The 25,127-nt window shown below is 41.5% G+C and overlaps 2 protein-coding genes across 2 annotated transcripts in view; both read left to right on the top strand.

Annotated features, from left to right (window-relative positions):
• LOC307051213 (uncharacterized protein) overlaps window positions 1-25,127 on the top strand; it is a gene marked incomplete at both ends in the record, with an annotated part of 134,198 nt that overhangs the window by 40,541 nt on the left and 68,530 nt on the right. The window lies entirely within an intron of this gene.
• The window catches only part of PCDHGA12 (protocadherin gamma subfamily A, 12), a gene marked incomplete at both ends in the record, with an annotated part of 61,671 nt that continues 38,223 nt past the window's right edge, over window positions 1,680-25,127 (top strand). Inside the window, 4 exons of the mRNA XM_079703048.1 lie at window positions 1,680-1,819; window positions 5,979-8,271; window positions 13,839-14,079; window positions 14,403-14,609. Coding sequence (XP_079559174.1) covers window positions 1,680-1,819; window positions 5,979-8,271; window positions 13,839-14,079; window positions 14,403-14,609 — 2,881 coding nt within the window. The remainder of the gene's footprint in view (window positions 1,820-5,978; window positions 8,272-13,838; window positions 14,080-14,402; window positions 14,610-25,127) is intronic.

Below are 25,127 nucleotides of genomic sequence, written 5' to 3'. Positions count from 1 at the left end.
CCTTCCCTCCTCCACCCCTTCTTCCCCTTTGCAACCACAAGTCTATTCTCTAAATCTGTGTGTAAACTCATTTTAAAAATTGAAGTATAGTTGATTTACAATGTTGTGTTAGTTTCATGTAAACTCATTTTTTAAATATAAGTATACTCAATTCTTATATTCAGAACCAACTTGTTATTGAAGCCCTGATAGTTACCTAATAATGTGTTATCTGAAGCAATGTTTAGGAAAGTCAAGGGGGAAAAGGAAACTTATCTGGGGTATTGATCTCAGGAATCATCTCCACAGTCAATTCAGCTCAGCACTCTCACACCACTTCTAGATATTTGATGCAAATTACTTGCATTTTCATGTTCCCTTTCAAGATATCCCTTCTCATTTCAGAATTGACCTTACTATAGTTAACTAAAAATTGAGTATCTAATGGTTGGACAAAAAGAATTTCAACTGTAGGAAAGGGAAGTCCTGCAACAGATGCCTAAATTTGTCTTGAAATCAATAAAAATGTTAGTGTTTTAAGCATCTAGGGATAGAATTTATGCGTATGGAATTCCAAACTGAGAAAAAAGATTTAAGGCCTTTTACCTGAACTGAAATTAGATGAATAAAAAGAATATGAGGTGTTTGCTGGAAGAGGGAGGTTGTTTCTTTTTTTTTTTTTACATAGTCTGAACTTGTTAGGAGTTGGCAACCAAGATCTTAGAGAATAAAAAGGAAATGTTGGTTTTGACACTTGAGATTAAGAAGGTTATTTTGATTAGAGGTAGTGATAAAGTTCTGTTGAGAGGCAACATATGGTACAGTTAAATAAAAGGATAAAAATAAAACCCTCACATTTCATGTCATTAAATTCCTATAGTAACCTACTAGGGTATGCTTTTATATTCTCTTTATGATGAAAGTGTAAAACACTTCATAATCCTTTTCATAAATCTCTTTTATAAGTAACAAGAAGACTTTATGGTATTGGCTATCCTTATCCTGAGTAAAACCTATACAGCTTGGATCTCTCCTCCAGTTTCCTCTGATGAAAGGAGGAGGAAAATCATACACATATCAGATTGAAGATAATACTGGGCGTCATTTCATAGCTGTCAAAATTTCCCCATACCACATGGTGGGGCTCTTTTTCCACGTGGTCTTTGTTCTAAATCTGGAGAGGAGACTGCCTTGTTCTTCCAATATGTGCCTTGCCTCTAATGAGAAAATGACAAACTTTTCTCATTACTAGGTTAATGGCTCTTCTATAGGATCCCGTCTCTAAGGAACCCTCTTTGGTAGTAAATGCTGGAAAACAGACCTATCCGAAACTCCTAAACTGCCTCATTCCTTATACATCAGAGTTCAACATATCTGTTGGAATACCAAATCCCATTATTTACAAGGCTTCTGACTGCAGTTTTCTAAATAGACTCCAAGGGCCGCTGTTGGCCAATGCGCTGCAAGAGCTAGCGTCCAGTATCTACCCCAGTGATTTCTTGTGTAGTCACAGAAGCAAGTCGGAAAGGAGAGTAGCCTGGACTCAGGCTCTCTACTTGGCAAATCTGATTCCAGAATACAGATTGGGATGTGTTCAAACTGGGAGCATTGAGTTTTCTATGTAGGCGATGCAGGTATTTTAAACGAAATTTATAAATCATGTTTTCTTAACGTTGGAGCCTGCAGCAATGCACAGAAGGATGGGAAATAAGGGGAAGCAGAGGAGCGGTGCCCAGCAGCGGCAAGTAATCTTCCCTTTCTTGCTGCCTTTGTTATGCGGGGCACTCTCCGAACAGATCCGCTATTCTATCCCAGAAGAAATGGACAGAGGCTCTGTGGTGTGGAATCTCGCTGAGGACCTGGGGCTGCATGTATGGGATTTATTGACCTGCAACCTCAGAGTTAGTGCAGAGAAACAATACTTTAAACATGGAGAATGGGAAAGTACTTGTGAGTGACAGAATAGATCGGGAGTCACCCTGCCCCCAAAACCCTCTGTGCGTCGTGCCTTTAGAAATTGTAGCAGAGAATCCTCTAAATGTTTCTCATGTAAACGTGATGATAGAAGATATAAATGACAATCCACCTCATTTTCCCCAAAATAGCTTTGTTTTACAAATCAATGAACTTGCAATTCCAGGAACTCGGTTTGGCCTGGAATCAACTATAGATGCAGATATAGGGCTTAACTCTCTGCAGAGTTACCAACTCAGTTATAGTGAGCATTTCTCTGTGATGGTTGAGGGTAAGACTGAAGGCAAGAATTCCCCAGAATCAGTGTCGGAGAAGCCTCTGGACTGGGAACAACAGAGCTCTCATCTCCTGGTCCTGACAGCAGTGGATGGGGGTGATCCGGTCTGAATTGGCAAACTCAAACCAGAATCAAGGTCACTGATGCCAACGATAACCCCCCAGTGTTCAGTCAGGATGTGTACAAAATTAGCCTGCGTGAGAACTCGCCCCCAGGCACCTTTGTGCTAAAGGTGAAGGCCACTGACCAGGATGAAGGCATCAGTGCAGAGGTCACCTACTCCTTCAAAACACTATGAGATATTGGAAATATGTTTGTGCTAGATCATCAAAGAGGAGAAATTAAATCCAAAGACCCTATAGACTTTGAAATCAGTAGCAGTTATACTATAAGCATAGAGGCCAGGACGGTGGAAGCATAGCCACCGAGTGTAAAATTATACTGAAAATTTTAGATGAGAATGACAATGGCCCAGAGGTGGTTTTCACTTCGGTGCCTAGTTCCATAACCAAGGTTGCAGAACCGGGAACTGTGATTGCTTTGTTCGAAACACATGATAAAGATTTGTGAGAAAATGGGGAGGTCACATGTCTCATAAAAGAGAGAGCTCCTTTTAGAATTGAATCTTCAGCCAATAATTACTACAAGCTTGTGGCACATGGGGCCCTGGACCGGGAGCAGACCCCAGAGTACATTGTCACCATCGCAGACACCTACAGGGGCAAGCAGCTACTCTCCTCCAGCACAAGTGTCACTCTACACATCAGCGACGTTAATGACAACACTCCGGTTTTCCACCAGGCCTCTCTTACGTGATCCACGTGGCTGAGAACAACCTGCCTGGAGCCTCCATCGCGCAAGTCAGCGCCTCTGACCCCGACCTGGGGCCCAACGGCCACGTCTCCTACTCCATCCTGGCCAGCGACCTGGAGCCGCGCGCGCTGTCGTCCTACGTGTCCGTGAGCGCGCAGAGCGGCGTGGTGTTCGCGCAGCGCGCCTTCGACCACGAGCAGCTGCGCGCCTTCGAGCTGACGCTGCAGGCCCGCGACCACGGCTCGCCCGCGCTCAGCGCCAACGTGAGCCTGCGCGTGCTGGTGGGCGACCGCAACGACAACGCGCCCCGGGTGCTGTACCCGGCGCTGGGGCCCGACGGCTCGGCGCTCTTCGACACGGTGCCGCGCGCCGCGCAGCCCGGCTACCTGGTCACCAAGGTGGTGGCGGTGGACGCCGACTCTGGACACAACGCCTGGCTGTCCTACTACGTGCTGCAGGCCAGCGAGCCCGGACTGTTCAGCGTGGGGCTGCGCACGGGCGAGGTGCGCACGGCGCGGGCCCTGGGCGACAGGGACGCGGCCCGCCAGCGCCTGCTGGTTGCTGTGCGCGATGGGGGACAGCCGCCCCTCTCGGCCACCGCCACGCTGCTCCTGGTTTTCGCGGACAGCCTGCAGGAGGCGCTGCCGGACCTCAGTGACCACTCTGAGCCCACTGACCCCCAAGCTGAGCTGCAGTTTTACTTGGTGGTAGCCTTGGCCTTGATCTCGATGCTCTTCCTCCTGGCAGTGATTCTGGCCATTGCTCTGCGCCTGCGACGCTCCTCTAGCCTGGCCACCTGGTGCTGCTTTCAGCCTGATCTCTGTTCTAAGACTGGTCCAGGGGTTTCTCCCAACTACGACAAGGGAACCTTGCCTTATTCCTACAATCTGTTAGGTTGCTGATTCTCAGAAAACAAGGTTCAGTTTTCTCACCATGACCCCAGAAATGGTGCCCCCACAAGATCTTTCTAATGAAGCTCTTTTGGTAGTAAGTGTCACTGAGGAGAATAACAAGTTAAGCTCTAACTCTGTTGCTTCTATTCACGTGAGTTTCAATGAATGCCTTTCATCTGCATATGGGTTTGGTTTATTTTTTAAACCAATAATTAGGAAAGAAAATCTTAAACAGATTATATCTACTATCACTTCAGTTTTGTTTGCCCCCTCTCAGTCTTTTCTGTCCCTTTCTGAGTGGGTCAGCAACTCCAGTATTAACCCTCAAGTATTTTAAATATTTTGACAATTTCATGAGTTATTCTTTATCCACAAGCAAAATCTCTCTTACTGTGAGAAGTGGGTATTATGATGCCACTGCCATTCAAATATTTTAATGGAAGCATAATATTTTTTTCCTGTGGGCGTTTCTCTTATTCAGAACATCAATATCTTGGCATATAAGGCTTTTCTTAAGGCTTTTCTTTACTCTAGGTACAATTTGCTAGGGATTCTTTGAGTGCCATTGAATAGATCAGTTTTGTGCCCTACCTTTTCTCAGAGCTACCTGTAGATTTCATCCCAGTGCTAAAGATATTATTTTATGGTATACCTGCCAAACATGTTTATTCTCAGAATCTAAATATTTACACACATGAAAGCACAATAGTGAGGATTTTTTTCCTGTGTTCTGATGGGCTTCCAGTATATTACCAGTAAATCTCAGTAACTGGAATTAGGTTTGTTTCCCAGAAAAAGGTAAGTTTATAATATTCTTTGGGTTCTAATTTTCCTAAACATTCTCTCTCTTTTTTAAAAAAATTGAAATATAGCTGAGTTACAATGTTGTGTTAGTTTCTGGTGTATAGCAAAGTCATTCATATACCATATATATATATATTCTTTCACATATTCTTTTCCATCATGGCTTATTACAGGGTATTGATCCTAAATATTCTTTTGAAATATATTAGTAGAGTACTACCCTTATTTCAAGCAAATGCTAGTTGGAATGCCTCCATTTTGTTCTAAAAATGTTACTGTGTCTTTTTCACTTGATTTCCTGCCAGGTGTGATTCTGGTAATGTGTACAATCAAGTTTCTTATTTTTAGTTTTCCATATTATTGTGAAAATTTGATTTTTAAATGTTAAATGTCAACAACATGTTAAAGTAGTTCTTCCATTTAGGCAAATTTAAGAATCTACCAAAAAATTTTGCCACAGATTTTAGCTGGGTGAGAATTTTAAAATTATTCTATTATATAATTTCTCAAAACATGAAACTCCTAAGGAGATTCCCATAATAGGTGTGTAAGTGTGGTGGGGGTGATATCAAAGCAGGTGCACTAAAATATACAGTTAAATTTACTGTATATAGAAACTTCAAATTCATGTAAAACCTCATTGGAAAAATCAGAATACGCTTACAGGTACAGAAAATAATCTCAAGAAAGTGACTCTCTATGAAAAATCTAGGGAAATAAAAAGAAGCTCACTGAAATTCCAAGTAAAATGAATACTGTAGTTTTGGTTGGCTCCACTTCCATCCCTATTTGAAGAACAGTAGGTGGAGCTATTTAAGGTCTAAAAACCAAAGTCCTTTCCCTGAGTTCAAGATTGTGCAGTAATTGGTTAGGACTCTGAGCGCCGCTGTTCACCAATCAGGGAGAGAAAAGCAGAGAGAGATCCTGCTAGCCGGGCACTCGCGTTGAAGCACAAAGCACAGATAAAAACTAACCATCTCCGGGACGGTGAGGAAACTGATTGGAAGAGCTCGGGTCCCCCAACTGTCGGATTTTAAGGACGGATGAGCTGATCCGGACTTCGGTGATCACGGGAAGAATTGGAAATAATCCTCAAGGAAAGTGGCAATGATTCCTGCGCGACTGCACCAGGACTGCAAAAAGCTGTTCCTGCTGGGAGTTCTCCTGGGGGTTCAGTGGGAAACTGGATGCGCACAAGTCCACTATTCGGTTCCCGAGGAGCTGGAGAAAGGCTCTAGGGTGGGGAACATCGCCAAGGATCTGGGGTTGGAGCCCTGGGAACTGGAGGAGCGCGGAGTCCGCGTCGTCTCCAGAGGTAGGGCACAACTTTTCGCTCTGAATCCGCGAAGCGGCAGCTTGGTCACTGCCGGCAGGATAGACCGGGAGGAGCTCTGTATGGGGGCCATCAAGTGTCAACTAAATCTGGAGATTCTGATGGAGGATAAAGTGAAAATATACGGGGTAGTGGTAGAAGTAAGGGACATTAATGATAATGCCCCGTATTTCCAGGAAGGTGAATTAGAAATAAAAATGAGTGAAAATGCAGCCACTGGGATGCGGTTCCCCCTTCCCCACGCTTGGGATCCGGATATAGGGAAGAATTCACTCCAGAGCTACGAGCTCAGTAGTAATACTCACTTCTCCCTGGACGTGCAAAGCGGAGCGGATGGTAATAAATATCCGGAATTGGTGCTGGAGCGCGCCCTGGACCGCGAGGAAAAGGCCGTTCACCACCTGGTTCTCACGGCTTCCGACGCGGGCTGTCCAGTCCGCACTGGCACTGCGCGCATCCGTGTGATGGTCGTTGATGCGAACGACAACGCACCAGCGTTTGCTCAGTCCGAGTACCGTGTGAGCGTTCCGGAGAATGTGGCCGTGGGCACTGAGCTGCTTCTGGTAAACGCCACAGACCCTGACGAAGGAGCCAATGCGGAAGTGATGTATTCCTTCCGGTACGTGGACAACAAAGCGGCCCAAGTTTTCAAGCTAGATTGTAATTTAGGAACAATTTCAACAATAGGGGAGTTGAACCACGAGGAATCAGGATTCTACGAGATGGAAGTGCAAGCAATGGATAACGCAGGATATTCTGCACGAGCCAAAGTCCTCATCACAGTTTTGGACGTGAATGACAACGCCCCTGAAGTAGTAGTCACCTCTCTCTCCAGCTCCATTCTGGAAAACTCTCCCAGAGGGACATTAATTGCCCTTCTAAATGTAAACGATCAAGACTCTGGGGAAAATGGACAAGTGATTTGTTTCATCCAAGGGAATCTGCCCTTTAAATTAGAAAAGGCTTATGGAAATTATTATAGTTTAGTAACAGACACACTCCTAGACCGAGAACTGGTTCCTACCTACAACATCACGGTGACTGCCACTGACCGAGGAAGTCCGCCGCTGTCCACGGAAACTCACATCACCCTGAACGTGGCAGACACCAACGACAATCCGCCCGCCTTCTCTCATGCCTCCTACTCCGCATATATCCTAGAAAACAACCCCAGAGGAGCGTCCATCGTCTCTGTGACCGCCCATGACCCCGACTATGGAGAGAATGCCCGGGTCACTTACTCCCTGGCGGAGGACAGCCTCCAGGGAGCTCCCCTGTCCTCCTACGTCTCCATAAACTCAGACACTGGCGTCCTGTATGCGTTGCGCTCCTTCGACTACGAGCAGTTCCGAGACTTGCAGCTACAAGTGATGGCACATGACAGCGGGGACCCTCCACTCAGCAGCAACGTGTCGCTGAGCCTGTTCGTGCTGGACCAGAACGACAACTCGCCAGAGATCCTCTTTCCCGCCATACCCACCGATGGCTCCACGGGCGTGGAGCTGGCACCCCGCTCCGCAGAGCCCGGATACCTGGTGACCAAGGTGGTGGCTGTGGACCAAGACTCAGGCCAGAACGCCTGGCTGTCCTACCGCCTCCTCAAGGCCAGCGAGCCAGGGCTCTTCGCGGTGGGGCTGCACACGGGCGAGGTGCGCACAGCGCGGGCCCTGCTGTACAGTGACACACTCAAGCAGAGCCTGGTGGTGGCGGTCCAGGACCACGGCCAGCCCCCTCTCTCAGCCACTGTCACGCTCACAGTGGCAGTAGCGGACAGCATCCCCGACGTCCTGGCTGATCTAGGCAGCCTTGAGTCTCCTGTCAGCCCCGACAATTCGGGCCTCACGCTGTACCTCGTGGTGGCGGTGGCTGCGGTCTCCTGCGTCTTCCTCGCCTTTGTCATTGTGCTGCTGGCGCTCAGGCTGAGGCGCTGGCACACGTCGCGCCTGCTCCAGGCTTCAGAAGGCGGGTTAGCGGGTGTGCCCACGTCTCACTTTGTGGGCGTGGATGGGGTGCGGGCTTTCCTGCAGACCTATTCCCACGAGGTCTTGCTCACAGCGGACTCGCGGGGGAGTCACGTGATCTTCCCGCAGCCCAACTATGCGGACAAGCTCATCAGCCAGGAGAGCTGTGAGAAAAGCGAGCCTGTCTTGCTCTCGGGTGATTCCGTGTTTTCTAAAGATAATCATGCATTAATTCAGGTGAGTGCATATTAAACATTCTCCTCTGAGCTTTGAGCAATATATCTCTTATTACAGGTAATTAGTATTTATTCGGAATTTATAAAACAGACAGCAAGAAATTTATATAAACATTGCAGACACCATTGACAAACAGGCCGACTTCCTTCAGGCTTTCCCTCACGTCTTATTTATAATAATTTAAAAAATATATTTGTGTATGTTATATATAAAATTTTATATCCATTTTATACAGTACTTTTTAATACTCTATGTAATTTTTCTAATTTAATTTACCAACTGTACAGCTCTTCCTGCTTTTGATTGCTGTTTTTATTTCCCATTGGCTGTGCAGCAGGTTTATGTTGAACGTCTGATGCCAATTTATCTGTTAAGAACACAGATTCTTCTAGAGGAGATAAATCTAATTCAATCAAAAGTATATAAATGAGATTTTAAATAAACTTTTATAAATAGAGCGGCTTCTGACTACACAGGAAATTGCCTAACAAATTCATAAATTGCATTTAGTTTCTGTTCAAGTGCAATAATTCTGGTCATTAGGGATGCATACATTATACTTTCTCAGTGTCCTAAGTTATTTCATGGTTTCACATCATTCATGAAATCCAAATATCGTGAGTTTATTTCTTATGCATTTAAAACGTTCTCACTGAAATATGCACGGTGTAAGTGTTGTCATGAGGAAAAACTGAAGAGATTGTTCATTTTTCATCCCCATTATAGAGTTCAGGAATACAAGTCTATATGTGTTTCCAGTTTAGATATTTCTTTTGCCCATTATCCACACTGACGATATTATGATGACTCTGTGGAATATTCAGAGTTAACGATTGTGTTTTGAGCACATTTTTGATATCGTGGTAAATTTGTAGTAATTCTCTCTTCTTATTTAAAATTTCCCATAATTCTCACACACAGACAATTTTCTCGAAAATGCACAGATTCTGTTTCCTGAGAACCTTATGCTTATTGTAGAATGTTGAACAGAAATCAAATGCTAAAATATATTATTCTTGGGAAGCATTGCTGGAACCTGTGAGAAGCCTGGTTTCTTTTGGTGAATTCTTTTTTTTTAAAGGAATTTTTAAAAATTAATTAATTTATTATTATTATTATTATTATTATTATTTTGGTTGTGTTGGGTCTTCGTTTCTGTGCGAGGGCTTTCTCTAGTTGCGGCAAGCGGGGGCCACTCTTCATCGTGGTGCGCGGGCCTTTCACTGTCGCGGCCTCTCTTGTTGCGGAGCACGGGCTCCAGACGCGCAGGCTCAGTAGTTGTGGCGCACGGGCCTAGTTGCTCCGCAGCATGTGGAATCTTCCCAGACCAGGGCTCGAACCCGTGTCCCCTGCATTGGCAGGCAGATTCTCAACCACTGCGCCACCAGGGAAGCCCTCTTTTGGTGAATTCTATAAAGGGGAAGGAAATCATAACATCCTAATTATTTTCTCCTGACTTGTTGCCTATCTGTTTTCAAAAATACAATAGTTAATTAAAACCAAGACTTATAAAAGAGATTGAAAACGATTTGGAGAATGAAAGATAATCAAGTTGCCCTAAAATGAGGCAGTTACTGCTACTGAAATTCACATGTCACTTTATGCTTCTTGACAGCCAAGACAAAAAAAGGAAATATAAAAATAAAATTAAAAAAAGGAAATATAGAGTGGATCTATTTGTCTTATTTTTTTTAAGGAAGTTTTTTTTAAAACATCTTTATTGGAGTATAATCACTTTACAATGGTCTGTTAGTTTCTGCTTTATAACACAGTGAATCAGCTATACATATACATATATCCCCATATCTCCTCCCTCTTGCGTCTCCCTCCCACCCTCCCTATCCCACCCCTCTACATTGTCACAGAGCACCTAGCTGATCTCCCTGTGCTATGCAGCTGCTTCCCACTAGCTATCTAGTTTACATTTGGTAGTATATATATGTCCATGCCACTCTCTCACTTCATCCCAGCTTACCTTTCCCCCTTGAAGGAAGTTTTTGAGCATATCTAAAATGGTAAACTTCATATTGACATTAAGTTCCAAATGGAATTTAATAAGTAGAGCTTTCTAAATAATATGAAGGAAAATAGAGAGAAATGTAACTTCTGTTGTTTTGTAAAAGCTATCAAAATGTTTATCACGTGGCCAGTTTTCTTGTGGTGGTTGATTCAAAATGAAAGATGTAACACACAATAGAAATTATTTGGGAAGCTAAACTAGTATAGTCCAATTCTGCTGACTCCGTTCATGTAACTTGATTTAGGGATAAATCATTAAGAGCTAGGGCAGTGAATAGTGATGACCCTTAGGCTGTATCTCAGGTATTAGTGATCTCAGTTATGCTTCCAGTATGAGCTAAATTGGCTTCATTAAATAGTTGCTGAGTGAATGAATGAACAAATGTTTGTGTATTAGGGATTACCTAATATCAGTATTCCAAGATGTAGTGTGACAGAGAAACAGCAGCTATGTAACGAGGTAACTCCTAACTGTGTGACCTTTGACGTTATTTAATTGCTTTCAACTGCAGCAAAATTGGGATTGTAATATGTAATTTGAAAGATTGTGGTGAAGCCTAGTGATAACATATAAACCGTCTGGTTCATAATATGTACTTAATTAACAGTAGCCCTTTTTTTTTTAACATTGTTGATAGAAAAAAGAGTCCTGCTTTCAATATCAGTACACTTGACATTCTGTTGGGAAAAGTAATAATGATTTGTGTGCTCCTCCAGACAATACAATGGGATGACCTGTGAGTGGAAGTAAAACTGTTCTAACAATTTTATGAAAGCTACTGTAAAAATCTTAAGTGCTGGGGCTTCCCTGGTGGCGCAGTGGTTGGGAGTCCGCCTGCCGATGCAGGGGACACGGGTTCGTGCCCCGGTCCGGGAGGATCCCACGTGCCACGGAGCGGCTGGGCCTGTGGGCCATGGCCGCTGAGCCTGCGCGTCCAGAGCCTGTGCTCCGCAACGGGAGAGGCTGCAGCGGTGAGAGGCCCGCGTACTGCAAAAAAAAAAAAAAAAAAAAAAAAAATCTTAAGTGCTTAGGCATGTTCTTGATTGAGAAGGCTCAGTTTGGGGTCATGAAAGATAGGGGGAAGATTGTTTTTGATGAGACAATTTTATGAATGTTAATTTTTCTCTCTCTGAATGACAGTTTAACTTAAACAAGGGTCCTGTGTAACTTATTATTTAAGGACCAATTTACTCCAATAGAATTGCTAGGATGATTTAAATGGAAAATGGATCACCAAAATCTGAAAGCTGGAGTTATTTGGTTTTGGCCACATGAGAATTTAAGTTAACGGCTGCACAAAATATCAATCTTAGCTTTAGGATATTTGTTGATAATTTAGGATTGATAATTAGGTTATTTGTTGATTTTTTTTAGAGTAATTGGACAGTGGGTTTGGATTTTATATTTCCTCTGGTTTCAGTAATGAAATTATGTCAAGGACTTTTCTTATCTTCCTTTGTGTTATATGGAAGGTGGGTATGCATTCACTTAATCTAATTAATCAAAGTATTCAGCTATAACTTCAAAGTTGTAGTTCCTCTATTTTATAGCACCTAAAATTGGAACGTAATCTATCAGCATTCTTCCCCTACCCTACTTCCATTCTATAAGAGATTCCCTCCTTGAAGCAGCAATGGCCTAGGATCCTTGCTGAGTCTGTACAACTTGTTGAGACTACTCAACCCATAGATTATTTTAAGCTGCATTAGAAGACTAATGATAAACGAGTGGATTGTATTACAGTTTTCTCAGTTATATGTAACAGAGTATAGCTGTGATCATGAATTGATTAGTTCTGGTGAAAAATCTGCTTTTTCCTTATGCAAGATATCAAGTTCAAGAAAGTAAATGCCTTCACATTAAATATGTGCCACTCTTTGTATATCTATTTTACCTCAATAAAGCTATTTTAAAAAATTTTAAGCAAACACATAGTTGTGACGGGATGTTGATCAAACTAATGACTGTATATATTAGGCAAGAGACAGATTTATTCTCTAATGTTACACTTGGAGTTCATTTTTAGGAAACCATACCTAATGAAAAGTTATCAATAACAGAGCACACTCTTTAGGACACATTTTTAAAACACTGATAGGAAAAGATAGCCAATGACAAAGATAATTGAAAAAACTCTTTGATAGAGGATACATTTTCTGGATACCAAATTGGAAGAGCTCTAGTTCAGGAAAATGTGATGAAATTGCCATCAGATGGACCATAGAGGAGATAAAATAATTTATCTATATGTAAAAAGAAATCAGTACCTCCACAATTTCTCTGAGAGAAGCCATAAAAAGATCTACTATGTTTAATAATCATTGAGGACAAGCATAATTTCTTAGTTCATCTTTAAGTCTCTGAAGAATTGCACACAGTGGTTTGTATACCTTCTAAATACTCAAAAAAAGGCTTGAATTCAATGATTAGAAAGTAATCTCTTGGGGAAAAATCATAGTGCAAATCCATTTTACTTGTGCTTTCCCTCTACATCAAACTCCTAATAAGAGCCAACTCTCTGATCTATCTATATAAAGATAAGGAACTGAAGATTTATCAAATTTTTAAAATAGGTGCCACAGTCCATAGATTTCTATGTTGTGAAACTTGCTAGAAGCTTTTATGTATTTATAGCTGAAGATCCAACCAATAGTTCATCCTGAGACTGTGTATATGAAAAAAGTAAAGCCTTTTCCCCCACCAAAAAATAAAAATAAAAAGAGAGGCTCAATCTAAAAACACTCTTAAATGTCTAGAAGAAATAAAAAGAAGTCATTGCTTTGATTTCATATGCTGGAGTCATTGAGAATATAAACTTCCAAGAATATTTAATTGCCTTAATAAAACTGTACTACTGCTTCTCAATTTGCAAATTCCAGTGAGAAACATCTTTCTCTTTGCTCTCAACTCTTCAGATCCTTGACCTCTAATTTCTTCAGGTTGCAGTTCTAGAGTAGGGACTCAGAGCACTGCTATCAGCCCATGTAGAAACAGAGGTAAACAAGGAGATCCCATAATATTTCCACTGGGTGACTTTCCTAATCGCACCTTGCCAGAGATCTGGGGCTAGGTGTCCAGGACTTAATGGGCTCAGAAGCTGCAAGTTAATGTGGAAAAAGAATACCTCACTCCAAGTGAAGAAAGTGGGGATTTACTTGTGAGTAACAGGATGGACCTGGAGCAGATATGCCGACATACTATACTTCATATCATACGTTTATAAATGGTAGTTGAGAATCCTTTAAATGTTTTTCACATTAATATAGATATTCAAGATGTAAACGATAATACTCCCCAGTTCAGCAGGAGTGCTATTGAGTTAAATATGTGAGTTGATCCATCCTGGAGCAAGGTTTACAATAGTACCTGCAAAAGATCCTGATGATGGAAGCAATTCCTTTACAAAGTTATCACCCTAACAGCAACTGTATATTTGTCTTCGAAGTAAAATAGACCAACAGTGGAAACAAGTAGATTGAACTTGTGTTAGAGAAGCCACTAGACTGGGAAAAGCAGAGGTCGCATCACTTAGTCCTGACAGCATTAGATGGAGAGGAGCACCAGAAACAGAACCACTCGGATCCTGACCCTGGTGGTCGACGCCAACTACAACCCCTCAACCTCCGATTTCAGCCAGAATGTATACAGGGTCAGCCTTCAAGAAGACATGCCCCAAGGCACCTCCATGGTGAGGCTGAGGGCCACTGACCTGGACAAGGGCATCAAAGTGGAGATCAAGAATGTCTTTGCAGCCCAGAGTACCCATATCCAGTTTGGCATTGATCATGGTAGAGGAGAAATGAAAACCTTAAGTACATCGGAATATGAAGAGATTAAAAAGTATTCCATAGTTTTGGAAGGAAGGAATGGGGGTGTGTGGGGGGATTGGTTTCCCAGTGTAGTTGAGATCAAAATTCTAGATGATGACGACAAAGTACTGGAGTATTTTTTTTTTTTTGGCCGCGACTGGCAGCTTGCAGGATCTTAGTTCCCCGACCAGGGATTGAACCCTCGACCTTGGCAGTAAAAGCGCAGGATCCTAACCACTAGACTGCCAGGGAATTCCCCCCAGAGATTATTTTTACTTCTATTTTCATAATAATTCCTGCAGATTCTGTACCTCAGATAGTAATTGCTCTGTTTAAAACACAGGATCCAGATTCAGGAGAAAACAGGGAGGTCAAATGTTTGGTACAAGAAAATACACTTTTTAGAATTGAATGTTTCACCAATAATTACTACAAGCTTGTAACGGATGAGGCACTAGAGTGGGAGCAAACCCTGGAGTACAACGTTACCATCACAGCTGCTGACAAAAGTAAGGCACCACTCTCCTCCAGCAGAAGCATCACACAGCACAGTGGCGATGTCAACAACAATGCTCCAGTTTTCCATCAGGCCTCCTAAGTGGTCCACGTGGATGAGAGCAACCCTCCTGGCACCTCAATTGCCCGAGTCTGCACCTCAGATCCCAATCTGGGACCCAATGGCTGTATCTCCTACTCCACCATGGCCAATTCAAATACTTTGAGTGAATTTGAGCTAGCACAGAATGCCAAATCGAGACATCCCTTGTAATCAGGTAATTGTACAAATGGATCCCAATAATGGCAGTGTGGCATTTCACCAAACTTGCAGTTTATAAACACTTCAAAAATTATGTACTAACATTTGCATATAAAATTCCCCATTATATATTTTACTGTCAGTCTTTTTGGAAGCTTGCCATCTAAATATAGCAACAACGACCACACACAAAAAAGGAAAAACAGTTACCTTTGGAAAGTGACAATATGTAAAACGGATAATATGGAAGCACTGAAAAGAGTGAAAGGAGAATTATTGGTAAGCCAAAAGAAAGAGAATATTAGGAGGAAGATGCATTAGAGTGTGTCTAATTGGTTAGTCACGGTAGGGTTCCTTGCTGGTGTGGATTTTGTTGTCCAAGATATGTTAATTTTATTATAAATTCCACCTGGCTGTTGGTCTCAAAAGGAATTCAACAAATCAGATAATTTGGCATCTTCAACCTGGATTCTGATGCTCACCTGAAAAGTTTGCTAAAGCTTGGAAACCAAGAAAAGGCAAGCATCTCAACAAATAAGTGTCACTTTCATTTACTGGATTTACCTTATTTAACATTGTTCTAGCAGTACGTTAGAGGAGGCAGTGAATATTCCTGGTGAACAAGGGGCACTTGTTTTATACCTACTGACTCTTCTGTTTACGTTTTTTAAAGTAATTTTTGCATATGTGGTATGAGGCAGCGATTCAGTGAGGTAGGGGTTAAGGTTCTTTTTTCCCATATGGATGCCCAGTTTTTCCAGCATCACTTGTCAAAAAAATTTCCTTTTCCTATTGAATTGCTTTTGTACCCCTGTTGAAAATCATTTGATTTATATATATGGGTCTATTTCTAGACTCTACATCATGTACCATTGATCTGTCCATCCCTTTGCCAATACCACTCTGTCTTGATTATTGTAGCTTTATAAGTCTTGAGGTCAGGTCGTAAGTCTCCCAAGTTTTTTCTTCTTTTTCAACACTTTTGACTATTCTTAGTTCTTTGCCTGACCAAATAAATTAAAATTGTCCTGTCACTTTCTAGAGGGGAAAAGCCTGAAGGGATTTTGAATGGGATTGATTGCCTTGAAACTATAAATCTCCTGGTGGAGGGGTCATCTTAACAATATTGAGACTTCCAATCCAGGAGAATAGTATATATTTCATATTTCCATTTATTTAGGTCTTCTTTAACTTCTCTCAGCAATGTTTTAGGTCTTGTATATATTTTTTAAAATTATTCCTGCACATTTGATGCTTTTGGATGTTATTGTAAAATGTATTTCTTATTTCATTTTCTGATTGCTAGTTTACAGAAAAACTTGATTTTTGTATATTGCATATGCTTTTGAAAAACAAGAGGTGTAGGGTGCTCTATTCTCATACTGTATGAGAATATAATGTAAGAGAATATAGTATAAGCTTAAATCACCTCTATGTAAGTTCAGGCTTACATTCTGTACAGGAGTAGGTTGGAAGAGTCCACCCCCAAACAGAGCAAACACTAGTGTCTGCCCCAAGTCTAGTAGAGTGGATCATTCATTCATTTCTATAACAAATATTTATTAACTGCCTATTATATACAAGGCATTGTCCTAGGTGCCAAGGGTGCCTCAATGAACAGGCAGATATGATTTCTGCATTAATGGGCCCCCATTCTATGATATGATCTTTTACAAGCCTGATAAATGCCACCAAGGAGAAAAACCGGGTGCTAAGAGAGCTTGTAATAGAGAGGCCTACTCTAGTCTGAAGGGTCAGGTAAGTCTTCTTTCAGGAAGTGATTCTTAGTGTGCTATCTGAAGGATGAATATAAGTTAGCTAGATAACAAGGAGATTAAAGAAGAAATTGTCAGGCAGAGTGAATAGCATGTATAAAGGACATTAAAAAAAAAGAAAAGAAAAGGTGAGCAAATTAAAAAGCGCTAGGGATGTTAGAAATGGAAAATAAGTAAGTGAGGTACATTTTAAGTAACCTTGTACTTAGGAGCTATTGAAAGGTTTTAAATAAGGCAGAGACAAGATATGGTTTAAATTTTTAAAAGATTACTCTGGCTGCTGTGTGGTGAATTGATTTATGAGGGTTATAAATGGAAGTAGGGAGAACAGAGGGGAGACTACGTACCTGGTAAGAACGGGTGCTGCACTGGATTCAAGGGAAGGCGGTGGATATAGAAATAAATGGATAGGGACTTCTCTGGTGACACAGTGGTTAAGAATATGCCTGCCAATGCAGGGGACATGGGTTTGAGCCCTGGTCCAGGAAGATCTTGCACGCCGCAGAGCAACTAAGCCCGTGCACCACAACTACTGAGCCTGCGCTCTAGAGCCCGTGAGCCACAACTACCGAGCCCACAGGCCACAACTACTGAAGCCCATGTGCCTAGAACCTGTGCTGCACAGCAACAGAAGCCACCACAATGAGAAGCCGGCGCACTGCAACAAAGAGTAGCCCCGGCTCGCCAAAACTAGAGAAAGCCCATGTGGAGCAACGAAGACCCAATGCAGCCAAAAATAAATAAAATAAAATAAAATAATTTATACAAAAAAAGAATGGGTAGATTGGAGATGTATTTAGGAAATATATCCAGTACGACAATAATGGAGTGGGTGGAATGTAAATTCCGTAAGGGCAGAGACTGTTTTCTTTATTATTATATTCTTCATATCATTGCCTGGCACGTGATAGATTCTTAATAAAAGATTGTTCACTGAATAAAGGATGAAAAGGGGGGCATAAGAGTTATTTCCAGGTTTCTGAATTAAGGAACTGGATGGACAAATGTACCATTTAGTGAGATGTGGAAGACTAGAGAAGGGTAGATTTCAAAGAAATCAAGAGTTGAGTTGTAAGTTTAAGAGTCTGAGAAACATCCAAGTGCAGATATTAAGAGTGTGGTTGGGCATATGGTCACCATTCTTTTACTCTGATTTCTTCCATTGTGATAGTCCCTTCAGATGGGTAGATCTTTACCAGGTTGAGCATGATAAACTTCCTGATAGCTCTACACAGGTATGTTTTTGGGCTCATGGCAGAGCTACTCCTGTGTTTTATTTTTCTTATTGATTTTTTTTCACTATTAGAAACATCCGGCACCCAGAGAAACTCACTGTCTCTAATTCATACTCACCCCACTCTTGAGACTAGTCCTGGTACCCAGTTCTTTTCTGCCTCTGGAATTCTGTTTGGATTATAACTTACCAGGCTTTTAAAATTTGTTGTTGTTTAATTTTCTTTCACTTGATTGTATGTTTTCCATGGACATTTTTTTTTATAAGTTCTAATCACTTTTATTCAGGCAGAGAATATGCCTCTTCTTTTCTTTTTTAAATTTATGTATTTTTTGGCTGCGTTGGGTCTTCGTTGCTGCGTGCAGGCTTTCTCTAATTGCGGCAAGCAGGGGCTACTCTTCGTTGCAGTGTGCGGGCTTCTCATTGCGGTGGCTTCTCTTGTTGTGGAGCACGGGCTCTAGGCGCGCAGGCTTCAGTAGTTGTGGCTCATGGGCTCTAGAGCACAGGCTCAGTAGCTGTGGCGCACGGGCTTAGTTGCTCCACAGCATGTGGGATCTTCCCAGACCAGGGCTCGAACCCGTATCCCCTGCATTGGCAGGCAGATTCCTAACCACTGCGCCACCAGGGAAGTCCTCCATGGACATTTTTAAGCTCAGTTTTTCTTCACCATCAGTTTTTGGCTTACAAACAGTAAAATTTCAGATAAGGAATGTTTAGGATAAAAAGTGCATAGCAATAATAATAAAATTTTTGGATTTTAATATTGTGAATACACTTGAAAGATTGTATACCCATACCTACCTTAAACATCCTATAGAGTCCCCAGTAACGTTGTAAAAAAGATACTGCTTCTTGTTCTATGACTTTCATCTGGTACATACTTGCTTCCTCATCAGTGTGTTAGCTCTCTCTCACCAGCAAGTATATAGCTCCTAGATGACAAGGATTTATTTTTTTTTTCTTGCTATGTTTTTAAGGCCTGTAACAGTGTTTGACACTATTAAGCTCTAAATAAATATTCCTTAAGTGAATTAACAGTAACTAAGCATTTGAAGCTGAAACCAACAGTATTAATGATCATAGAACTTCTTTTGCCCTTGAGGGTATAGAAATTTTCCATATTTTGATGGGGGTAGATTATATGGGTGTATACATTTGCCAAAACTCATTGAACTTAAGATCCTTGCATTTCACTGTATGTAAACAATATTTCAATTTAAAAGGAGATTTAAGAAAATAAAACATCAGATTCTCCTCACCACCCTCACCTTGCCTCCAGACTCACCCCCAAGAGGTCGCTACTGTAATACCTGATTATGTATACGTCCAAGCATTTTTCTGTCTATGTAAATGTGTGTGCTGCTTGTTTGCACAACAGGGATCGTCTTACAGTACATATACTGTTCTGCAACCTGCTTTTCCCAGTTAATAATATCTCAGGGACACCTTTTTTGAATCCTTATAGGTCTGCTATGTACCTCAATCTTACTAATTTTCTTTTATTTATTTTACTTTGGGGTAGGAAGCACATTTACATGGTTCAAAAATCAAAACAATATAATAGGCATGTATTTTCTCATTCCCATTCCTGTCCTTTTTCTATTCCACTTGTTTCCTCCTACCCCCTTGTATGGTCAAGGCCACTCAAGATGTCTGTTCTCTTTCCCTCTGAACATCCCCTGCTCGACCAGTCCCTGTTTCACCTACACCCTACTCACATGACTATCCAATCCTCTTAATCATAGGGCTTAATCACCTCTGTGTTTTCCCCCTGCCCTGGCCGCTGGTTTCCCTGGTAACTGATGAACCAACCTGACATCAACTGCACTATAAATGGTAGCCTCCTTCTCCCCTTCTCCTATAACTGAACATCCCAGGAGCAATTGTCTCAGTGTCGATGGCTTGTCCACCCAGAGGCAACTAGTCAAACCGTCTTAGTTCAACTGTCGATCACTGAAAGACCATTGCCAGCTATCGGTCAGGACAATGACTCACGTTTGCACTTGCCACCAGATCTCCCCACCAGAGGAAAACATTACAAAATGGCCCTGGGACTGGCAGTTAAGTCCCCAGTGGTTGGGGCTTGCATACTCCACAGTGTATGTGGGGAATAGGATTAGAAAGGGACTTATAGATTTCACCTGTCTTCTACCCAGCCCCAGTTAAACTACTAAGGTAATTAATCAGAGACCCTTACTAGAGAAAATCAGCATTATATTAACCTCGTGGTCTTGTTCTACCACCTCTTCAGTATTCAGCACCAGCTGAGGGTACTGAGGGTGGATAGGCGGTATGGTACTGCAGGCCAAGACAAAAAACCACAGGCAGGGGTGGTATTATCTCAGAGTGTGTTACTGCTTGTATTTTGCTCAAAGGTCTTGATATTTTCAGTATTGTACCTGTTAAAAATCTTACATTTCATCCCTAGCCTGTGCAGAGGGAGTGTGTTCAGGGACTGGGCAACGGCAGTGGCCTCACTGTGAAATGTGTCTGATTGCTGGGTCTGCATCGAGATGCCTCTATTGATGTAGTATGGCAAGTAGAATCCCTGGCTAAACATACAGTGGCTGCCTTAAATAATACTAGACATGCAATTACCCTCCTGTCTGAGGAGACCACCCAAATGAGATGAGTGGTCCTTCAAAACAGGATGGCTCTGGACATGCTAATGGCAGCACAAGGCAGGGCCTGTGCTCTCATTCAAACTCAATGTTGTGTATATATACACAATGACTCCCACAGTATTTCCTCTGCTATGAAAGCTTTAGACCAGGACAACCCTGCCATAGATTCCCTCTCCATCAACTCGGTAAGCGCTTGGCTCCACAATTTGCCCACATGGCGAATGAGTATTTTTCACATACCAGCTGTCTTACTCTTGATACTCTTTAGCTGCTGGTATCTGTGTGGCATTTGTGGTGTGTGGTTGCGTTGCACCTCTACATACCTGACATGAGGGATATCGTGGAAGAGGGGGTGAACCAAGATTGTAAGGGTCATGCAGAGTAGGTAGGGCTGGAGTGTATGGTCAGGCCACTCAAGATGGCTGTTCTCTCACTGTCTGTACATCCCCTGCTTGACCAGTCCCTGCATCACTTACACCCTACTCACATGATTATCCAATCCTCTTAATCATAGGGTTTAATCAGTAACTACATGCTTGCCCCCTGTCCCAGCCGCTGGTTTCCCTGGTAACTGATGAGCCAACCTGACGTCACTTCCCCCTATAAATGGTAACCTCCATTTCCCGTGACTGGCGAAGGTTCTTATCAAGTCCTGCTTGCTGTCTGCTGCTCATGGTGGAGTGTTGCTTCACGACCTTTTGCTTCTGACTGGTAGGATTCCTTATCCAACAAATTATTGATGTCTCTGTCATGGTCTCCGGGCTTTTTCTTCAGTCGCGGAGTTGGGCAAATACAGAGCTTATAGGCCTGCGGGCTGCAGCCTAACACCTGTAGAGGTAAACTTAATTAGTTTCTTAAGTATCCTTTCAGCATTTCTTTATGCAAATGTGGGTGAATTAAGGATATATGTTTTTCCCCACTTTTCTTACAAAAGAGAACATGCTATACATTGTTCTATATCTTGCTTTCTTCACTCCTCAATGTATCCTTTAAAACTATTCTCATATTAATACAAAAGAAAGCTTTTTTTTAAACAGCTGCTTAGTATTCTATTGTGCTATTAATCAGTCTCCTGGTTAATCAGTTGATACTTGGGTTGTTCCAATCTTTGAGTCTTACAAACAACTGCATTGAATAGCCTTGTACCTGCATTATTTTGTACATATGCAATATATTTGTGGGATAAATTTTCAGAAGTGGAATTGCTGGGTCAAGAAAAAAATGGGCTTGTAATTTTGATAGGTTTTTATGAACTATTTGAGAGTAAGTTGTAGATATCATGTCTCCTTATTCCTGAGCACTTCATTGTGTACTTTCTAAGAACAAGGACATTCTTTCTATAACTGAATTTCAATAATGAAAATAAGAAAGTTTAACATTGATACAATATGATTATTTATAGTCTGTACTCAAACTTTACCCATACTTTACAGTAATTTTTTCAAGTCCAGGCTGACACAATGCATTGAGTTGTCATGTCTCTTTAGTTTACTTTAATCTGAAACAGCTCCTCAGCCTTGTTTTGCCTTACACTGACATTCTGTTTTTTTTAAGATGTTGGGGGTAGGAGTTTATTAATTAATTTATTTATTTTTGCTGTGTTGGGTCTTCATTTCTGTGCGAGGGCTTTCTCTAGTTGTGGCGAGCGGGATCCACTCTTAATCGTGGTGCGCGGGCCTCTCACTGTCGCAGCCTCTCTTGTTGTGGAGCACAGGCTCCAGACGTGCAGGCTCAGTACTTGGGGCTCACGGGCCTAGTTACTCCGTGGAATGTGGGGTCCTTCCAGACCAGGGCTCGAACCCGTGTCCCCTGCATTAACAGGCAGATTCTCAACCACTGCACCACCAGGGAAGCCCTACACTGACATTTTTAAAAGACTATAAGCCATTTATATCATAGAATGCCCTTAATGTTGGTTTGTTTTATGCTTCCTCGTGATTATATCTAAACTAGGCATCTTTTGTTAGTCTATTCGTTATCCGTTCCTGTGTAACAAATTAGCCCAAAACTTAATCGTTTAAAATGACAAACATTTGTTATCTTAAACGTTTTGTGGATCAGGAATGTGGCTATGGTTCAGTTCCTCATGGGTTGTTGGAATGAGGACCTCAGTTTCTTGCTGGCTGTTAGCTAGAGTCCTACCTCAGTTTCTTGCCATGTGGACCTCTCCCATAGGGCAACTCAAAATATAGTATCTGGCTTCTATCAGTCAAAGTACAGTGTTCAAAGTTACTTGCAGTATGGTTATGTTATTCATTTGAAATGAAGTTTATTCATTTCTATTGTATGCAATTTTAGAGTTTTTCCACACTCTAAAATTGCTGAGAGTGTTGATTAGTATCTTTTTGAATATGTAAAACATTTACACAATTAAAGTCAAAAGTGTGTGTTTTCAGGTGTACTCAGGAAATTGTTGCTCCTCCTCTCTCTCTTCTGCCTTGTTCATATCCACTCGCTATGTGTCTTTTTGCAAAACATAATCCCATATATTTATATTGTCTTCTTTCTTACAGAAAAAGTAACATGCTATGCAGTCTTTCCTGGCTTTGAACAGTTGCAGTATACATACATTTTACTTACCACAGTTGAAATAATACCAGTCTCCTAAAAACAATTCAAACTTCGGTTAGCATGGTATATTAACTGAGTAACTGCATAAAGTACAAATTTTGCTGTTGGCCCTTCAGTCCACAAATTACTTTGCAAATAATAGATTGGTCACTGATCGTGGTGCATATCACATGGCTTCTTCCAGTCTGTTAGTGATTCGTTACTGTGCATCTGCTATTTAGTTCATGCCCAAACAGCAGAGCGTGTAGTTGTTCTGGCTTCTTGTCTTCAAGTGGTAAACCCACATGACATTGTACAAAAATGTATGGAGGGAATTGACCAACAAAGATGAAAGTGCAGCCCAGAAACAAAAGTGATAAGGCTCTAAGTGAAATGTGAGCTGAACATAAATGGAGTCACAGAATAAATAGGTGACCATGGGAATGTTGACCCTGCTTCCTTCAAGAGTCTCTAGACATGCAGCCAAAGGAACTTAGTGAAGATGAGCTTAATGACATGAGTGAGGTAAGTGGTTTTGATGAGAAAAATGAACATGTCCCAGAAAAAAAATGACACCAGCAAAACGTTCGCATTACAGGAACTCTCAGAGATACTTCATGACATTGAAAGCTCAAAGGATACATAAAATGTTGGAAATTCATCCAAACATAAAAAGGTGTATGACAATTCGCCAAGGCGTAGAAAAGATGCTTGCTCTGTTTTGTAAGTTATAGGGCTAGAAGAAGCCAAACCCTTTTCAAGCTCTTCTTTTTATTAAGAAATAAAACCCTTTAATTCTCAGTGAGTCTAATGTTTTATTTTTTATTTTATTCTATTTTTTTGGCTGCGTTGGGTCTTTTCTGCACGCAGGTTTTCTCTAGTTGCAGCGAGGGTGGCTACTCTTCGTTGCGAAGCATGGGCTCTAGGCGCACAGGCTTCAGTAGTTGTGGCATATGGGCTCAGCAGTTGTGGCTCACGGGCTGTAGAGCACAGGCTCAGTAGTTGTGGTGCATGGGCTTAGTTGCTCCGTGGCATGTGGGATCTTCCTGGACCAGGGCTTGAAGCCGTGACCCCTGCACTGGCAGGCGGATTCTTAACCACTGCGCCACCAGGGAATCCCTGGTTCTACTGTTTTAGATTACAATGTACTAAATAAATATTAGTTTTACTGTTTTACTTCCCTACAAGAGATTCTTTAATGTTTTCATTAAAACATTTTTAAAGATCATGGAAGAGTCTTAATTTCCCCCATTGTTTATTAAGATCACTTTACACAGTTTCAGTTTGCATGGTCATTTTTACATCCTGCGCTACCATGCAAAGTGAGAACTGACTGAATATACTCTTTTGCACTTTGCTTTAAAATTCTTAAAAATCAATTTCATTGCAATATAATTTATATATAATAAAATGTAACTTAAAATTATACATCTAAATGAATTTTGGCAAGTATTCACACCTGCGTAACCACAGCTCTAATCAACATACAGAACACTTCTATAACCTTCAAAAGTTCCTTCATGCCCCTTCAAAATCAATTCCTCACATGCCCAGCTCCAGGCAATCACTGATCTGCTTCCTGTCACTGTAAATTTGTTGTGCTTCTTCCAGAATTTCATCTAAACGGAATCCTGCAACATACACTCTTTTCTGTCTGCCTTATTTTGCTCAACTTATTTTTGGAATTCATTCACATTGTTGCACGTACCAGTAGCTTGTTCCTTTTTATTGCTGAGCAGTATTGTATTATATAGATAGCACAATTTGTGTATTCACCCACCTGTTGATGGACATTTGGGTTGTTCCAGTTTGGTTTTACTCTGGATTAAGGTGATATGAACATTTATGTACAAGTCTTTTTGTAGGCATATGTTTTTTATTTCTTGGATAAATACCTAAAAGCACAATTGCTGGGTCATATAATATGGAAGGTCTATATTTAGCTTTATAAGAAGCTGAAAAACTATTTTTCAAAGTTGTGCTATCACTTTCCATTCACATCAGCAGTGTATGAGACTTCCACATGCTCTGCATCCTCATCGATGCTTCCTATTGCCAAACTTTTATTTTTTTTAATTTTTTTTATT

This window comes from Hyperoodon ampullatus, assembly GCF_949752795.1.
Source record: "Hyperoodon ampullatus genome assembly, chromosome: 4".
NCBI classification, from domain to species: domain Eukaryota; kingdom Metazoa; phylum Chordata; class Mammalia; order Artiodactyla; family Ziphiidae; genus Hyperoodon; species Hyperoodon ampullatus.
Note: the sequence above shows the minus strand (reverse complement) of the source record. Positions and strands in the feature narration are given on the sequence as shown.